This window comes from Carassius auratus, chromosome 14 (assembly GCF_003368295.1).
Source record: "Carassius auratus strain Wakin chromosome 14, ASM336829v1, whole genome shotgun sequence".
NCBI classification, from domain to species: Eukaryota; Metazoa; Chordata; class Actinopteri; order Cypriniformes; family Cyprinidae; genus Carassius; species Carassius auratus.
Window position 1 is genome coordinate 16,324,459 of NC_039256.1, and position 19,865 is coordinate 16,344,323.

At 36.2% G+C, this 19,865-nt stretch overlaps 1 protein-coding gene and 1 long non-coding RNA gene across 2 annotated transcripts; one reads left to right on the forward strand and one right to left on the reverse strand.

Moving 5' to 3' along the window:
- Positions 1-159: 159 nt before the first annotated feature.
- Positions 160-17,191, forward strand: LOC113114485 (uncharacterized). Its single transcript, XR_003293744.1, has 4 exons — positions 160-253; positions 2,613-2,702; positions 2,944-2,985; positions 17,059-17,191. It is a non-coding gene; the product is annotated as an uncharacterized LOC113114485 (long non-coding RNA).
- LOC113114484 (histamine H2 receptor-like) lies at positions 3,802-5,033 on the reverse strand. The gene has a single exon (XM_026281405.1). The coding sequence runs from the start codon at positions 5,031-5,033 to the stop codon at positions 3,930-3,932; it is 1,104 nt and encodes a 367-aa protein (XP_026137190.1). The 3' UTR covers positions 3,802-3,929.
- Positions 17,192-19,865: the final 2,674 nt, after the last annotated feature.

Here is a 19,865-nt window from a genome sequence, read left to right on the forward strand (position 1 = left end):
TATATATATTTTTTTTTTTTTTTTTTTTTTTTGCAAACAGTACAGCGATATTACTTTTGAATGTTCCAACGAATGGTCTGAAACAAGCAGTTAACACGTCCAACTAAACGTCTCGGGAAAACTTTCGTTTATCAGACGCTTGTTCATAACAGAATCTGTCAGAAAGTTAGTTCTGAGAACGTTTCCTGTTTAGCCGAGTTGAGAGACGGTTTTGTTTTAAACAGGTGAAACTGGTCCAGAATCGGCCTGAAAGGTAAAATAAAGTCTCTCTGTCTTCAGACTATCAACCGCAGCTGCGTGCTGGACTAATCTGGCCTAATCACAGATTAATTGCCATCATCTTTAACACATTGCTCGTTAACCGCGCTAATTAGCAGTGATGAAATTAGCATTAGCCTACTCGAGTCTAATGACTGCAGGTGGAGAGATTAACGCAGACTTGTGCGGAAACAGCTTCAGGGAGCTCTCACGTTTGAATAAAAAGCCAAATAATACTGTGAGGTGGATGTTTCTGCTCGGTGAGAAGTTGAGTTTCTGTCTGTTTGCACAGCGACAACAGTAATTGGGCTTTTTAAGTGACCACACACACACTTCTCTCACCTCAAACCTTCACACAAACAGACGCGGGTCTGGTGATAGATCATTTTTAATCGCTGTGAAATGCATTAAAATAATAAAGCGTATTGGGAGCGGCCAGGGTGATGAATAGCCCCCTGCCTTCTTTATCGCATTAGCTACACTAACAGAGATATTGCGACCAGCGCGCGCCCAGACATATGTGCCACTTTCCCAATAACAAAAGTCGCATATTAAATTCCAGCACACTAACCAGGGATAAAGGACCAGAGAGTGAGAGAGTGGGTTTTATTTTGCTTCCGATAGGACTGTGAGACTGTATTTCAGGGAATACAGCCTTGCATTTGTTAGATATTCTTCTTGTGGTTTAATTGGCTCAATTATTGATGTTCATTAAGTTTCAGGTACTGTTTTTGTACACCAATATGAAAATCTAACCACCTGCTCTCTCTCTCTCTCTCTCTCTCTCTCTCTCTCTCTCTCTCTCTCTCACACACACACACACACACAGGGATGTGCACAGATGTGTGTTTAAAAAGCCCAACAGATGTCTACAAAATAATCATTTCACAATGTTGTTACAACTACACTTACTGTACACACACACGCACACACACACACACACACACACATAAACACACTGATGGTGACCAAACATGGTTTCACATTTCAGGGAGGGCTGTTAATATCTATCAGCATTATAAATGAGGAGCCAGAGATCAAAGTTATGAAGTTATTAAGACAGGACACTTCATGTACTGTTCAGTTTTGAGATTTTGGTATATTTTGCTACCATGTCTTATTTTGCTCTAGTGGAAAGGACATTTCCAAATACACATTAAGGTGTTTGTTTTAAGATGTTGTTACTTTGATAAGTTCTGCTATAATAGTAATGTATTTTCTGTCACAATTTCTTCAAGTTAAACCAGAGTTGTTGTGAAGTTTCTGTGTATAGCCATACACCATAGTATGTCGGATATTTTTGTAATTAAGGACTCCCAGTTACTGTGTGTAAACAATATAGAACATTTTGGTTGTCAGATGCTCTCACTCTCATAATATATTGGAACAAATATCAATTAGTACTTTTTTATTTTGTTAATTGTACTAATAGGGGTGTTAAAACCTTATACTGAACTTTTCCTTATATTTTCGCCCAGACATTGTTTTCACACACACCTCCTTTGCTTTCTTCTTAATGTCTACCCATAATTCCTCTCCTAATCCTTCTCTATTTCCTCAGGTCAGGAATATGAGTTACTGAATTACTCTGTCTGAGCTTTTGCCTTAATTATTTCATCATATTTTAATAACAAACCAGGGTGATGGATACACTGCTGAAAGTGTCTGTGCTGATTGTGTGTGTGTGCGCAGGTTCTGCTTTTTGATAAAGGCAGTGAAAAATGTATATATTGAATAGATGACTAAATGAGTCAAAAGAAAGTCAGATATGATGGGGAAAAAAACCCTGTTGAGGTAGACATCAATATGGTAACAATGGGCCTAACTCACAGAACACATGCCATTTATTATCTCGTTTCATTCTATATTTCTGAGCTCAGTTCTGGTTTGCGCTGCTTCTGTACATAACAGATCCATGCACTGCTTGTCTCATGACAGACTGTTTATCATCTTTACAGCAATACTTTAATCAGACTGTTTAAATAATCCCATGCAACAATTTTTTTTTGGAGAGAAAAACAAGACGGTAAGATTTGAAGAGTTTTACAAAAACTACTTTTTTTTTTTTTTTTTGGTTGAGTAACATTGTTTTCACATTCTCAATGCATTCAGATGTTATGTTTGATTGATTGATCGGTTTATATGTTTGTGTAATTCTTTAATTAGTTTTACTGTGTTAGATGAGACTATGTCAATGGTCAAAAATTATTTTATTTTAGTTCTATTTCAATAGATTTATATTTATTTAAGATAAAATGTGACCTGGACATATGCATGTGTTTATTTGTTCTTTTGAGTGCTCATACACTAAGTTGTAATGTATTTATGGTCTTTTTTTTTTTTGTCCTTTTCAGGCATTTTTTTCTTTTTTGTTGAATCAAAAACGGCTCTGTGTTCCATGTAAATAAAAACAGCATTTGGATTTGGAGAAATACTGTATGTTGGTGAGTGAATACTACATTAATATTTCTTTTCAAACTGTTCCTTTAATCTCTATAGTAACTTTCAAACTGTCTTGTATTTCTACAGATTGTGAGATTCACCCAGTTTATACTGTATATAATCTTGATACTTCTCATGGCCACCAGAGGGCATCAGAAGAAAATCATTTTGGTTACAGAAAACAGTTACCAATAAATTGCATTTACACCACGTTTTCTGTGTGTATTTTTCTGTGTCTTAAAGGTCGCTGTGGGCTGCTGGCAGATCTGAATCCGAACAGGACAGGTATGTAGTTTATCACATGTCCAAGTCAGGGAACAGTGTAGATTTTGTTGAAAATCCCAGACAGAAGAGAAGCTGCATGAATTTCTTTGACCTGCTTTACACAGAACATCTGTTCTTGGATATCAAAAGCTCAATCAAATTACATTAGATTCGGATTCTGTCACCTGTATGTTGATTGTCAGTCACTTTTATGGAGGTAGATGTATTGTTGAGGCTTTTGAGAAAAAAAGAGAGAATCTCCATTGCTAAAACAAGATTTTGGATTCTAGATACAATTTTTTTTTTTTTTATCAAAAAACAACCTAATGTTTCCCTTTTTTTTCACAATGAGCTGTCATATGGCTTCAGAAGAGTTGGATTGTAGAGTTTTAAGATTATTAAGAAAATAATACTAAGAAATTAATTTACTGGCGCTCAGGTCAATCTCTCTTTAACCTGCGGTGAAGTGAATCTCATAACAAGATTTTTTTGTACGTTAAGAACATTTAACCCATTAATTCTCATGACTCTATGACTCGAATGCATCCAGTTGTATATTTATTCTCATTATCCTTAATGGTGATTGTCATTAGTGTAATTCTGAAACTAATTTAAGTATTAAGTGGGGCAATACAATTGCAGTCAAAAAGTAGGCTTCATTTTCTTTGTGCAATATATACAGTATATTTATACTTGTCCAGGTCACATTTAAAAACCTTATTATCAATATCTTATTACTTCTCATTGCCACCAGAGAGCATTAAAAAAGAAAGCATTAGCAATTAGTTACGATTAATTGCATTTGCACTTTCTACGTGTATTTTTAATTACTCTGTCTTAATACTTGGATTCACTGTAGGCTGCTGACAGATAAATAAATGAGCAGAGACGAAGACAATAAGACAAAACAGCAGCACATTAAATTCATTCCATCTCTGTTGTAACAGGTAAACAAACTTGTACTTCTACCTTTTATTCCCATTAGCTATAATGGTAACTGTAGCACCAGTTATTGTGCTGCTGTCGACCGTATTCCCATTTTCGATCTCTTGCAGCAGCACGCAAGTTCTAGGCAGAAGCCCCTCCCTGTTTGGGAGAGGGGCGTGTCCACCCATAGGCCCCTCCCCCATTGTTGCCATCGTGTTGCCTGTTTTACATCCTCGTCCTCCACAGAGAAGCTTGGCATAAGCCGACCTGAAGTCTCTATTGAGTGTGGCGTAAAGTACTGGGTTTAGGGCAGAGTTTGCATATCCTAGCCAAAGCACCACCGACTGCGCTGTCCGCGGTGGGTTGTCTTCGTTACGTATTCCCATTATTGTAAAAAATGTGAAATACGGGAACCAGCACACCACGAAAGCGCCAAGCACCACTGCAAGTGTCACTGTGGCTTTGTGTTCACGCAGGGTGAGCATCGTCGCTCCTGGTGAAGATGACGAACTCCGTTGCGCAGAAATAATACGTTTCGCCTGTGTCCTTGCGATGCGAAAAACTTGGTGGTAGCTCCAGCACATGGCCATCAGGGGGAGATAAAATGTGGCAAATGCGTCGACTACTGCATACGTTGGATTTAACTCAAACCGGCAGCCTCGAGCAGCGTCACCATCGCGAATATTTTGCACACTTAAGTCTTGTGTATTCCAGCCTAGGTGGATGGGTACAAATGAAACGCCAACCGAAACCAGCCAGATTGTTGCTAAAATCACACCAACTCGCCACGGAAGCACTAGCATTGGATAACGCAATGGGGCAGTGACCGCAAAGTACCGGTCCAAGCTGATAGCGAAGAGATTGAGTATGGAGGCCGTGCATAGCATGACGTCTAGCGAAATGTAGATGTTGCAGAAGTGCGCCCCCAATGGCCACTCGCCCGTAACTTGGTAAAGGGTGGAAAAGGGCAACACTAGAGCACCCAGTAAAAAGTCTGTAACCGCCAAAGAGACGATGAAGCAGTTGGTGACATTACGTAGGCGTCTGGTCGCGTACACAGCCAGACAGACCAAAATATTTCCACTGACAGTGAGTAGGATAATAACAGAGAGCGTTATGGCTAATGCTATCTGAGATATCATTTTGTTTGCATTTGGGTGATTTATTCACGGTTTTATCAATTGAAAAGAACTAGAAATTCAGGTTTGTTTCTGTCTGATTTTCTGATTTTCTAAGCATTGTGAATGTACGTGAAGCTCAATAATGCCAAAATGCAAAGCAGTTTTTCTTTTTCGAGATGTTCAAAATGCAAAGCATTTTTTTCTAAGTCAAGATGTGTGGTTTTCTGATGGTCTGATTGGTAGATGAACATTAGGATTGAAGGTGTGTTGGTGTATGTCTTTTCTTATTTTCTGTAGCTCAAAATTGTGTGTTTAATTTCTGGCAGTGCGCATGGTTGCATCAGCGAAATGCATTAATGCAAAATGCAATGCAATTTTTGTAGCTCGAGATGTTCAAAATGCAGTGCAATTTCTGTGTTTAGCTTATTTACTGCAATGCATTTTTTGTAGTTCCAGATGTTCAAATGCAATGCAGTTTTTGTGTTTAGCTTATTTTCTGGCTTTTTCGCTGTTCCTATAGTTCAGCAATTCCCAGATTGTGCATTTGATCTGCCAAATGCATCATTGCAAAATGTAATGCAGTTTTTGTTGGACAAGATGCGTGACTTTCATAACCATTTTATCAGCAGAGAAACACTTGTTGTGTGTTTATCTTATCTTCTGGTTATGTTTATGTCCCTGCAGTTCAACAATGTCAAGGTTGTGTGTTTGAACACACATACTTGCATCTGCCAAATGTATAAATGCATTAATGCAAAATGCGATGCAATGTTTTGTAGGTCAAGATGAGTGTTTGTGCGTTTGGTTCCAGAGAATGTATATGCATGCATCTGCCAAATGCATTAATGCAAAATCCAATGCAATTTTTGAAGGTCAAGAAACAGATTATTTTTTATCAGTAGGGAAACAGTTGGAATGCAGGTTTGTTTGTCTATGTTTATCATTTTTTCTGGCCATGTGAATATTCCCGTAGCTCAAAAGTGCCAAGGCTGTTTGTTTGATTCCAGGCAATGTGCATACCTGCATCAGCCAAATGCATCATTGCAAAATGCAATGCAGTTTTTGTAGGTCAAGGTGTTTAGTAAGGTCTATTCCCAATGGTCTCCTTCCACACTGCAGGGTACATCCACCTCCTCCACTGATCCATCTGTTCTTCCGTCCTTGTATAGTTTTGTTCCAGACCTCTGTTAGACTGAAGTGTGTCGACCTCTGCTGGTCTCAGTGAAGTACTACAGTTTTTCCTCTTTCTCCTGTTTAAAATAAAACAGAGATGCTTTTTCGAAGGTTGTCAACCTTTGCCAAACCAATATAAAATGCTAGATTAACATCACATTATAAATCACATAAGGATCTCTGCAGATTAAGACATAAGATAAATAGATGATGTATAAATCTACATTTTCAAAAAAATTTACCCTTATGTCCAGGGTCACATATCATTGAGCAAAGAGACATTCAACCACAACACATAACTCAATGAGAAAAACAAACACGACACCAGTTTAAATAATGCAGAACAATGAGGCAGAATTGTGCATGAATTATTTAAAGAGAGATGAAACAATCCCGTATTCAGCACTGTGAACATCATAAGTATTTAACATTAAAAGTTTGACAGTTAAAAAAAATCATTCAGTGATTTCTTCTGTATAGAAGATTCTTATGGCGCTTTCTAATCATTATCAGGTTTCAACTTCTGTATTCTGCACACACAGCTCTGCAGGTCTCTTAAGATGCACAGACGTGTGCGTGAGTGAAACTGTAAGATGTGAGGGAGATTGTGTTTGGCTGCGAGTTGATGTAAAGACAATTGTAGAGTAATGAAACGCTCTCAGGCTCCCACACAGCACATTGTTTTTGTGTGTGTGTAGGACGGTAAGTTGAAAGGGAACACAATGCTCTAACGCTCATATTATTGTAGCACAACACATATGAGACAGTATGATGAAAGCTGGAGTGGAGATAATGTCATATCTGCTCACATTAGCTTTGCACAGTGTTCAAAGAAAACAGGCCCTCTGTTTTTTGTCCTTTTAGAGTGAGATGAGACTTTACCAGGCACATTCTTGGGCATACTGTGATATTCTAATGAAAAAGAAATCTCCATACACACAGGCTTGATGTTTTTCCTAGCTAAAATGTCCTTATGTCCCCTCCCTTGAGCTTTTACCATGGTCTGTCTTTCTGAGTGTGTGTGTGTGTGTGTGTGTGTGTGGGAGAGAAATATCCAGTGCTTTTGAAGAGCTCTGTCAACTGGGTCATTCCTGCTATGCATGACTATTCACGCACTTCATCATATAAAACGCATAAAATATTAAAATCACCATTTCTGCAGATGGAAATCATATTAGTTCATTTTCTTTTATCACAGTATAATAATGAATGCAATATAGAATGAATTTGAAATCATTTGATGCTTTAATTAGACTGGATATCATTTCTGTCATGTCTTCCGCCGCTGCGCTGACGTCTAACATGAAAACTACCAATTTATTCAGGAGTATACCCTTCTTTCACTCTCTTTTTTAAACACTGTGTGTTCTTTAGAATTTAGTTTTTAATTGGTCATCAAATTTGTCAATTTATGTGTGTTTTTCCTGCATCTTCAATGTCACTTTCCCTTCTGTTTCATATACTATTATTCTGTGTTTTCGTAAGCCATACACTTTTCAGTAAGGTCTCATTTGTTAATGTTAGCTAACATAAATCAACAATGAGCAATAAATAGCTTTACAACTTTTATTATTAACTTTTGTTAATGTTAGTGATGTTAAAGATACAACTGCTTGTCGTTTATGTTAGTTCACACTGAAAAAAAATATTTTATTCTTCAGTATTTTTGTCTTGTTTTTCAGCAGAAATATCTTATCATTGAGAAGCAAAAATATTAAGTCTTGTTTTCAAAAAGAAAAAAAAACAATTGTCAAAATGAATTGATTTTTTATCCTTAAAACAATCTGCCAATGGGGTCAGAAAAATAATTAAAACTTGTTTTTCATACTCCAAGGACACATATTTTGTCTTGTTTTTTTTTTAAAAGCATGCCTGCCCAGTTAATTCATCTTGATTGAATAATGATCTTCTACAGCATTTATTCATTTTATTTAAAATAATGTTACTAGTGAAACTTTGCAAAGTGTTACTGATCCTAAAAGCCATTACATTTGTTGAGAGAGGAGCCTAGAGAGAGGATCTTTAGGGTTTCAGAGATGGGGAAATCGTTCTTTTTGAGGGATTTCGACCTAAATTGAAGATTTATGTTTGAACTGTTTTATGTTTGAATGTCTGTTTGTATTATACAGTTTTTTTTTAAACGAAGTAATAAACTTAATGTGATGAATATTTGCCAGTCATATTCAAATGAAACTGGTCAGATTTTTTTGTAATTTCCGTTATAATATGAATGTGTTTTAAATAAAATAAAATAAAAAAGAATAAGAAAAAAGGTTTGTATATTTATCATCAATAAATCCAATTTGCTTTCATCTCATACATTAAATATTGCTTGTTCCACTGCATATTTTTATTCCTTTTAACTGAACAAATGTAATTGTTTCTCAATGAACAGAGTTATGCTACTTCTGCAGCAATCTAAATACATGCATTTTGGAAATATGATTATTTAAATCGAATAAAATCAATCCAAATATAAAAAAATACACTATGCAATGATTTTTTTTTTTTTTTTGAATGCAGAAATCAGCCCTGTGTCATTTAAATGACTTACAAATATGCATCACTTTAAGATTAGCTGTTTACGTTTAAGCTCTATAATAAAAATGGATTAAAAATTATTTATGGAATTTAAATGCATCAATCTTTATTTATTCACTTCTTTTTTCCTAAAATGCCTTTGAAGAAACAAATATAGATCCAAAGGAGTCAGTATAAGAATACAGAGGTATAAAATCAATGTAGAGCAGCTCAGATCAGAAATACTTGAGTTAATACTGAGATCTCTGATGTTTGATTGCAGGTTTTGGTGTCTCGGCACAGTTTGAGACATCATTGAAATTCTTCTGTCTTTTTTTTGGTAACTTCAGCAAAAATCTCCATCGAATTTAATTGCTTTCTAAAAGAAAGATTGAGATATCGACTGAGATATTCATCGCCTCGCTTGTGATTTGTCTTTTATGTGGGTCTCTGTTCTACTGTCCTGCTTGTTCTCATTATTTCTCACAGAGGTTCACAATGTTTCTTTCTCATAAAAGTAGATCTAATTGAATGAATTAGAAACATATGGCAACCTGTTACTCTTTGTTTGCTGTCTTCGGGACCACCTGTCTCTCTGTGAGTTGACTGCAGCTCTTTAAGATGCACATTTCTCCATATCTATCTATCATAACCACATGTTAAACTTTAAACAGATTCTGAAATATTGAACATTTCCTTCGGCAATTACTGGTGTGTCAGCATGGCACATCTGCTTTCTGACTTACCCTCTTCATTTAACAGCATTTCCAATATTTTTTTTCTTTGTCTTTTTTTTCTTCCGCGGAAGCAATTAAAACATTTACATTTTTCTTAAGATAGTGTGAATGTCATTTGCAAAACTCGCTGCTAGGATGTTGAAGTGTTTTGAATAATATTTAGAAAGTTGCTACTTTATATGGTTGCTAGGGTGTTTTATTGGTTGCTAGGTGTCTGCTTATCTGAATACTTTTAGAATTTTCATTCCTGCCCCATTTTTTTTCTACAACAGCAATGATGCAATTAAAAGATGCAATTAACATGTTAACATTTTCGGAACAATTGGCTGGACTGGGGTTAAAATTCAGTCCATACCCCATAAATGTTTGGCTGGGGTTGAATACATTATTAATTAATTAATAAAGGATGAAAATGAATAATAATAGATATTTTTGAATATACTGCAAATGCATTTATTATTAATTCATCTGGTTTCAGCTCGATTCACCACAGAGACTTCACTGTTTACATATAATGTTTTATTTGTCTTGTGTTGAATTCAAATGGAGTGGCCAAAGAGTTGGGCTAGCTCGTTAGTGCGGGAGACTTTGGGCGTATGGTCATTTCAGCGCAAAACTTGGATTTGATCAATATGGACATGAGCAGTGACTATCAAATCTCACATCTGAGGCTACGCAAGTATTTGTGTTACCTGAACTTGTGCGAAGCATAGTAAATATTGTTGCCTGACATTTAAGCCATTCATCATCAAGCTAAAATGCAGTCAACCAAACATAAAAGTTACACTGTTTATTTTAAAAGGTCTGCTGTAAAATCAAGACCCCCATCTGAGAGTTGTCCACACTAAAAATAAGATAAAAACCACACTGTGTTGTAAAGAATGTTTTATACATTAACTTTGTAAGTAGTAAAAAAACACAAAGGCGAACATAGCAAAAATGCATTTTAAGCTTAGAAACATTTTGAGTCTCCCACTTCCATTCCTCACAATGCTTTTGTCCAAATACCTGCTTTCCTCTTTTTCATCACCTCAGTGTTGCCAAGCCTGCGGTTTTCCAGTGGACGCAGACATGAAAAGCAACCTGCGGCAACGATGTTAAAGTAACCCATCTTTAACATCGTTGCCGCAGGTTGCTTTTCATGTCTGCGGGTTGAAGTGACCCCACTAACACATGCTAATTTTACTGGAGGAACCCCGCCAATAAAAAAGAAAAACGTATTTTATTTACCCCGGAGAATGTGATTATTTTTAAAACAATTTTTATTGGGGAACCCCCTTGAAACTCAATTGGGCTAGTTTTGAGTAGCAACTGGGGCAAGTTTTTATGTTGTGAAAACCTGGCAACCCTGCATCATCTACACACACACACACAAGTCCGGTGAGCAAGAACAAAGTCAATAGTCTCCCTGCTGCACTAATAGTAAGACTTTCTTCTGTGTAATCTTTTCCTTACAAGTACAATTTTAGCTGTATTATTTGTGTCCCCTTAAAAAATTGCTTTCGAGAAATTTTATGTTTATTGCCCCGCTGCTGTAAATTTACGCCCCTGGCTGTTTAAAATGAATGCCAACTATTGTCACATCCACACAAGGAGAGGAGAAGACGGGTAAGTACTTTCGTGAAGCTTTATTAACATAGGATTTCAACAGAGCAGGTAAGTGTGGTCACAGACGGTGAATCTTCAAGCACTGATCAATAGGTGAGTTCAAGTACAAAGCTAGGCCTGACAACAAAGAGTCACTTCCCTTAATCGCTGTATCTGAATCTCCACAGAGTCACAATACGGTCCACAAGAAGCAGGCAGAAGATCCACAAAGAGCGTCCATGTAATCTTGATTCCAGCCGGTGAGTGAATGAGTGAGGTGAGTATTTAAAGGTGTGGTGATTGCTGGTGCAGGTGCAGGTAATCAGTATTCAGGTGACGGTTCACGTGAGCGGTGCATGGGAGATTGAGTGGATGGTGACTGGCAATGGTGACTGGGGCTAAGGGAACGAGCTGAGGGTGTGACAACTATAGCCTAATTTGAGTTTTCTTTTCTCAACATGCAATCATATCTACGATGAAATATGAATGTTTAATGATTTACAAGTGAACACTGTGAGAAGTTGATTTGTGTGCACGGATCTGCGCTCGTTTCTATGTTAGATTAATAAATAAGGCCTCATGTCCATATTGATCAATTCCAAGTTTTGGGCTGAAATGACCATACGCCCAAAGTCTCCCGCACTAACGAGTGAATTTGAATTCGACACAAGACAAACAAAACTTTATATGTAAACAGTGAAGTCTCTGTGGTGAATCGAGCTGAAACCAGATGAATTAATAATAAATGCATTTGCAGTATATTCAAAAATATCTATTATTATTCATTTTCATCCTTTATTTATTAATGAATAATGTATTCAACCCCAGCCAAACATTTATGGGGTATGGACTGAATTTTAACCCCAGTCCAGCCAATTGTTCCGAAAATGTTAACATGTTAATTGCATCTTTTAATTGCATCATTGCTGTTGTAGAAAAAAAAAAAAAATGGGGGAGGCATGAAAATTCTAAAAGATTCAGATAAGCAGACACCTAGCAACCAATAAAACACCCTAACAACCATATTAAGTAGCAACTTTCTAAATATTATTCAAAACACTTCAACATCCTAGCAGCGAGTTTGGCAAATGACATTCACACGATGCAGATATGCAGTTAAGCGATGCTTATCTTATCATGTTGTTAGGATGTTTTGATGGTTGCAGGGTGTTTTGTTTTCTTTTCTTATTTGTTTTAATTTTGTCATGCATCAGGTGAAAATTTCTGAGCACTTAGAAAAGTAACAGTACAATTTTCAAAAACTAATTAAAGTGCAGTAAAAATAACTGCAGAATTTTATGAAGTGCAAGCAAACATATGCAAAGTTATCACTTTGACCAACCGTTTTGAAGTAAATCTCTGTAACACATTTTTGAAATTAAGCTCAGTCTAATGTTTTTTTTATTTTTTTATTATCTTGCTTGTAAAAGATGACAGGTGGTGTTTTAGCTCTTATTTTGATGGTTTCATATTGCTGTGCGTCTAAGTGGCCGCTCTTCTCCATTCATTGATTGGCTTGTAAACACATTTGTCAGTGTTCGTCCTCGTTCCTCAGGCTGTCAGGACGTCTGTGAGGAATACAGCCAGCCGTCTTTTGATTGCTTCTGACAAGCGTGGTCGTCATGGGTGTTGGGTTGCTAGGAGACCTCATCCTTTTAAATGTTGAGATGATTTGTTTGTTATTTCTGAAGTAACTAAAGAGGTACGACGTGAAGAGGACACGTGTTTCATCTAAGGATTCCTTTGACACGCATAAAGAAATAGTTTGCATTGATCTCTCTCAAAGCAAACAGATTCACTTCTTTAAACGCCTTTCGCAGAAATCCGGCTCTCACAAGCACACATGGAAACACATGATGAGATGCAAAAGCTCAGTCTCGAAGGAGATCACGTCTGTCTAGACAGATCAATGGCCACAAACTTCTAACGAGTCTAAAATGCAGTACATGCAGGACATCTATGGATTCCTTCATCAACAAAGTTTCACAAAATTCCCACAACGTGATGCATTTACATGAATTTTTTCTTGACTTCCTATAAAAATGGATTTATGAGTCATTATATTGCACTGTGAACTGCTGTCAGCATTTTAACGTATTATTCTAGTTTGCATTGTCACATACAAATATTGTTGAGGATGTAGTTTTAGTTTTTTATTGAGATATATGTAGCATGCAGTGGTGCAGTAGCAGCATAACTTACCTTGGTCGACCTTCATTCTGCTGTTACTCTTGCCCTTCTGTCGCTCTCTCTTTCTCTCTCTCTCTATCTCCACACACACACACACACACACACACACACATACACACACACGCGCACACACACACTCGACACACTTCTTCAGTCAGCCAATCAGATTGTCAAATGCCTCCCTCTCTCTCTCTCTCTCTCTCTCTCTCTCTCACACACACTTTTCTGCTTGTGTAATGTATAACAGGTTGAATGTAAGAGGAATGAACCTTGACTTTGCATGTGTATTGATTAATTTTTAAAAGCTGGCATTTTCTTCATCAATGACAGAAGTGCTATTTACAGCCTACAGAAAGCTAATATGCTAAGAATCTCTTTAATTGAGAATAAATATTTTTAAATAAAGCTTACCCTAACACTTACACTCCCTCTACAAGAAAACTTTCAGTAAAATTTAAAAAGAAAAAATACCTTTTCATTATTTTCCTTAATTATGAGATCAGATTCCAAAGTTAAAACACTAGAAATTGGATTAAATAAAATTTTATTGATTACATGATTACATATAATTCACACAATAGCAATCAATTATTCATAATTTATTGATTCTCCTTAGCGCCTCTATTTCTTTTTTAAATGTTCTTTTATGAAATAATCTGCTTCTTTTATAAATTTTGAAAGTCATACAGTTTTATGGAAATTCACACAGAGATCAGTCACTGGTCAGGTGCCTACACAGCATTTGACCACTGCATTTACAAAAAATTAGGTTTAAGAAGTGTCTCAAAATTGCATCAACTACTGATGAACACATACATTTTTATCTGGATTATCAAACAAGTTTATTTAACCATATATTACTGTGTCTTTGTGTCTTGGCAGAGGAGTGTAGAGAACCCAAAAACTGTACTCAAGTAAAAGTACTTATAGAAATATTTTCTCAAGTACTGTAAAACTAAAAGTAAGCTGAATAGTTACTTGAGTAAGAGTCAGTCTCTCCAGAAAAACGCAAATTTTTTTTGTGATTGTTGCGGGCAAAAATCCTTGATTATGCGGCAGGTTTTCTTAAAAAATGCGATGGAATATGCGGGATATTTTTGCAATCTTATGCGATGAAATTGTGCGAACTTGCAAAAACTGCGGTTTGTTGAAAAAGAGAAAAAAAGGTGACCCCCCCCCAACACCCTGTTCTCACTAGGCTACTACCTTACTGTAAAGAGTCATTTCTTATGACTTCCTATGATAAGCAAACATACTAAATCAAAGAATATTTAAGTTCTCATTCTGTTTTATTTCAGACCTTAATTAACACATGGCTCAAACTTACAAAACATTGAGTCAAACAAGTTCTCTAGCTTTACAAAAGGAATATTCAACTACTTCTGTAAAAATGAATACAAATAAAATATACACACAAATATACAAATGCTGTTTTACAGAAATTGCAAAGTGCAATCTCTTATTGTAACGTAAATTATTTTACATACTGCTAATATACTTACAACTGTAAGGTTTTGGTACTATTCTGTAACAAAAAAGTACAATCTTACAACTGTAGAGGTGCATCAACTTCTGAATGAAACTACAACAGTCCATTGTGAAAATGAAAGCTAACTGCGTAGCCTTTAACACTGGCCTATCATTCACCATACTCATCCTCATCCCTCTCTCAAAATAATTTGCCCCCATTGTCATGTAACACACCGGGTAACTGCTTCGCGTTACTTGTGTGAAGTAAACCCAACACTTTTCAACTTTCTGCTAAGATATATGTGACCTTTTTTGCAACGAAAATTATTATGATTATGAAATCATGCGACCTCCGCATATTTTGCTTCCTGAAATCGGGATTTTATGCGGCGAAAGTGCGGCGTATTTAAAAAAATGCGACTTCCGCATAAATATGCGGCCCTTGGCTGATTATGCATTAAATCACGCGATCGCATAATCGTGTTTTTCTGGAGGGACTGAAGAGTAAAAAAAGTATCGGATAAAAAAACTACTTGAGTAGTTAGTTACTAGTTACTTTGGATCATATACTGTATATCTATAGGCTATTTTTATTTAGATATAATACAATTTATGTTATATATATAGCCTTTACTTCAGTCTTCAGTGTCACATAATCCTTCAGAAATCATTCCAGTATGTGGATGTACTATCAATGATGTTCTCTTTAGCTTTCTATTCATCAAAGAATCCAAAACAAAATGTCACAGGTTCCAAAAACTGTTAAGCAATAAAACTGTTCCCAGCGCTGGTAATAAATCAGTATATTAGAATGATTTCTGAAGGATGACCCTGAAATCTGGAGTAACAGCTGATGAAAATTCTAATTTGCATTACTGAATTAAATTATATTTTAAAGTATATTAATAATGTATTATGTATGTATAAATAACATCTGACACGGAGAAGAGTGGAAACTCCGTACATGATGTCTAAGTTACCGAACATCTGAACATAACGAACCAAATGCACATTGACAGATCTTCTTCTGTCTGTTCTGCAATATATAAATAAATGTATATTTCTGCAAGCGTTAATATAAATATAAATTGTGTCTAGGCAAAGGCATTTCTCCTGGAACAGAGCTAATGTAGTTTTAGAGGGTATTCATTTCATCCTCTGTGACAGCTTATTTAATGTAAACATTATACATTGTATTTAATGTACTTGTATAGGTTACACATACAACAAACTGGTAATGTCATAGTCGTATCATGTACTGTAATCGAAAAGTAGCCGATCTAAGTTATAACTGTTGAACTGTAAACAGCACATGCGTTGTTCATCTAATAAAGATCTTCATCGCTAGCAAACAATAGCCTTTGAAGATTTGCTTTTAATTTATTGTAGATTCAAAGCCACGTCTTCAACGCTCTTGATGTTCTACTTTCTGTTACATCTCTGAGTGAGAACCGCTTCAGATGACTCAGCTCGACTGAACTGAGCGAATCATTCAAACTGAATCAAAAGAACCAATTCACTGGTTTGCCAACAGGTTCGATCAAGCCTTTGAACAGAATTGACTCAAACGAATTAATCGTTCGCGAATGGGCATCGCACATAGCCCAGAGAAAAGTAGACGTATTTATAACTTTGCATTAAGATTAAGTAACGAAAGGAGCGTCCCCCACAGTAACAAAGTAAAAGAACAGATTTCCCCCAAAAAATGTACTTAAGTTAGAGTAAAAGTAAACATCTTTAAATATAATATAAGTATCAGTTACTCAAAAAATGTACTCAAGTAAATGTAACGAAGTAAATGTAACTCATAACTAACCACCTCTGCATGCAGGTAAACTAATTTTTACATTTTTTTTGTGAGTGTTTTAATATGATTGATGTTATTTCCAGGTTGTTTTTTGGCTTAATGACTTAATTATCAGCTTTTCATTAAACTCACAAACCAACTGCAGTTCTTTCATGAGCCCATTTGGAAACCTGATGTAATCTAATGTTTAATGCACTTTTTGTTAACTACAATGATTGGAATACATTTTCTTACTCTTTGTATTTTTAGATCAAAATGATATCCTTGGTTAATCAATGTGATAAAAACTTTGTCAAAAGAAATCAAAAAATACTCTAAAAGTAGTCTGATTATATTTCCTAAATTTATATATGACCGTTTATTGTAACTCATTGTTCAGTTCTAATAAACCCAGCTGCACATCTTATACTCAAATCAATATTCTTGCAACAGACAGACCGTAAAATCGACTTTGAAATGTTTATTTGGTGCTTTATAATTAACTATTGATTGTTATCCACACAATTTACAGCATAGTTGCCATTTGACTGTGTCTAATCCTGTATTTTAATGTCTTGTTCAGGGATGAAATAATGGATTGGACCTGCAGTGTTCCTGTAAGCAGCCCGGGCTTTAACCTCCACGCTCCCAGCAGCACTTGACATGCTGGTCAGTGTCATACAACAACTGTCAGAATGAAGCATTTCACACTGTTAAACAAGGTAGTGTTGTCAAAAAGTCCCACCGCAATACCATTTGGTACAGAAATTTTAAAAAACATCCATTTCCAAGATTTGAGCGCTGAACAGATTTGACTGTGATTGGCTTTAATGATCACACTCTTCACCAGTCGCTCACACAGAAGCACACGGGAGCGCGACTCTCAGCGGATCCATCTATGTACAGATATATTAGGGATTCACTGAAGGTGATGGTACTTCATGGCTTAAAGGGATAGTTAACCCAAAATTTTGAATGTGATGTTTATCTGCTTACCCCATAGACAGTAAAATAAATGGACACAGCGACCCCATTGGAACCCAAGTGAGACAAATGAAGCCCAGTTTTAGCGTTTTTTAGCACTTCCGTTTCTGACGCGCAGACTCAAACGAAGCTTGACGAAGTCAGCAACCTGTCTGCCATATGTAAATCTTCTAAGTGGCTGTGCGTGCAAACTGCCATCGTTAATCTTGCAGAGACGGCGAGCTTGAGCGGGGAGTTCTTTGTCGTGAGTGAGCAGGAGTAAGTATTCTGATTAATTATTTTGTATAGTATTTTAAAATGTAACGCCAGTACGCCATATTAAGTTAATTGCCTGCGAGCTTCTCCTCCTGTCTGTACGGTAATGCGACAGAGAGCCGAGTGGTTATGACGCAATCGTTAGCCTATTTTTTACAAAAACTGTTTATAAGGGGCCATAATGTAACATAGAAGGTAATGGAGCCCTTTATACATTGTCGTGTATCTTTAGAAATAAATAATGGACAAACAGAGTCTTTAAACGCCTCAGATGTAAAGTTATTCGCTGTCAAAGTGACGCCAAAATTAATGGGAGTCAATGGGAATGCTAACGCAAGTGAAGTTCTGCTAAAAGATGGCAGCCCCCACCCGACTTCAACTTCCGGTCGAGTTCCTTGCCCCTTGGCTTACCCCCAAGGCATCAAAGATGGAGGTGACTTTGTTTCTTCAGTAGAACACAAACAAAGATTTTTTTTAACTCAAAGTGTTATAGTCTGTCAGTCTTATAATGGAAGTGTATGGACATCACGGCTTTGAGAGTCAAAAAACATGCACAAACAAAACCAAATTAAACCCTGCGGCTCGAGACGATACACTGATGTGTAAAGACACGAAACTATCGGCCTGTGCAAGAAACTGAACAGTATTTATATAGTTTTTTACCCCTCATTCACACAATGTCCTGAGCGCGTTCTCAACAGCAGGCACGTGATGACGTGTCATCTTTTTCTTCTTGCTTTACCGCGGATCACAGACTTATAAGTGCATTACCACCATCTACTGTATCTCTCAAGTGGACCATTGACACTCCTAATTGAGATTGTAGATAGAGTGTCAGTGGTCCATTTGGTTGCTGCAATGCACTTATAAGTCTTCGATCCGCCATAAAGTAAGAAGACGTGTTACTCACCTGCTGTTGATAATGCGCTTAGGACACACTCAGAGCAATTAAAAATTAACGAATTAAATTAAATTAAATTAAATTGAATAAAAAATAATAATTGTAGTGACTTGTCAAAATTCCGACTTTTTTTCTGAATTGTGTGATACAAAATCGCAATTACCTTTTTTATTTTTTATTCAGTGTCGGAAACGGGCTTCCATAGAAATGTTTAATGTTTGATGTGGTCATAAAGAAGTTCTGCGACTGAATAAAATAAATTGCCTTTGTGTTATATTTTATAGTTTATATAAATAGTTTTAACATGTTTAGCAGAAAAATTAATAGCCTGCATTAACATGCTAATTTTGACAGCACTATTATATCTATCTATCTATGTACTAATATATATATATATATATATATATATATATATATATATATATATATATATATATATATATATATATCTTTGTAATAAAATGTTAAACAAAGCAATTATTTACATTTATTTAAATCACTTAAACTTAATCTGTATGTATTATTTTCATTGCCAGCACTGAAATAAGGCTTTATGTGGTCTGATCCAAATGAAAACCCCTCACATTATCCTCTTGAAGGAGCCGGCTGATTTGTTTGGACCACTTTAATTAAAAAAATGAAATGAAGTATGATGCATTATGGGCCGTATTAAGAGGTGCTTTATGCTTCAACAAAAGGCTGTGTTTTTCTCTGTGAGATACTGTCCTGTCTTTCTGCATGGATCACAGTAAGAAAACATAAAGTGGAGCATTTAGCGGCCTCCAGTTGTTTTTAAGATTGAACCTGCAGCGTTCACATGTGATGCTACCCATATGAACGTTCCCCATAGTGGTTGCTAGGGTGTTCTGGATGGTTTCTAGGTGATTGTTTTTGGTCCCAGTGAAGAGTATCCACCCTCAAGTCTCTTTAATATTCTTTTCTGTGAATATAACTCATTCAGTGTACATCTTTGGGATTTTTGACCTGTTTTAGGACAAATTCATAAGCATGTCAATGTCTACATTGCATAATCAAGAAGTATCATTTCTAAGTGAGTGTTTGCGGGGCCCTCTATTGTTTGCAGTAGGTATTGCTCCTGAAGATTTACATTATTTTGGTGGTTTTACTATAGAACAGCTTGTTTGTGTGTTTGTATTAAAAACCTGTTGGTATTAAGTCTCTCAGATGCATAAATCCGACGTCTTCAGGGAATCTCGGCTTTGTCTCGTCCCACACCAGATGTTTCCTAC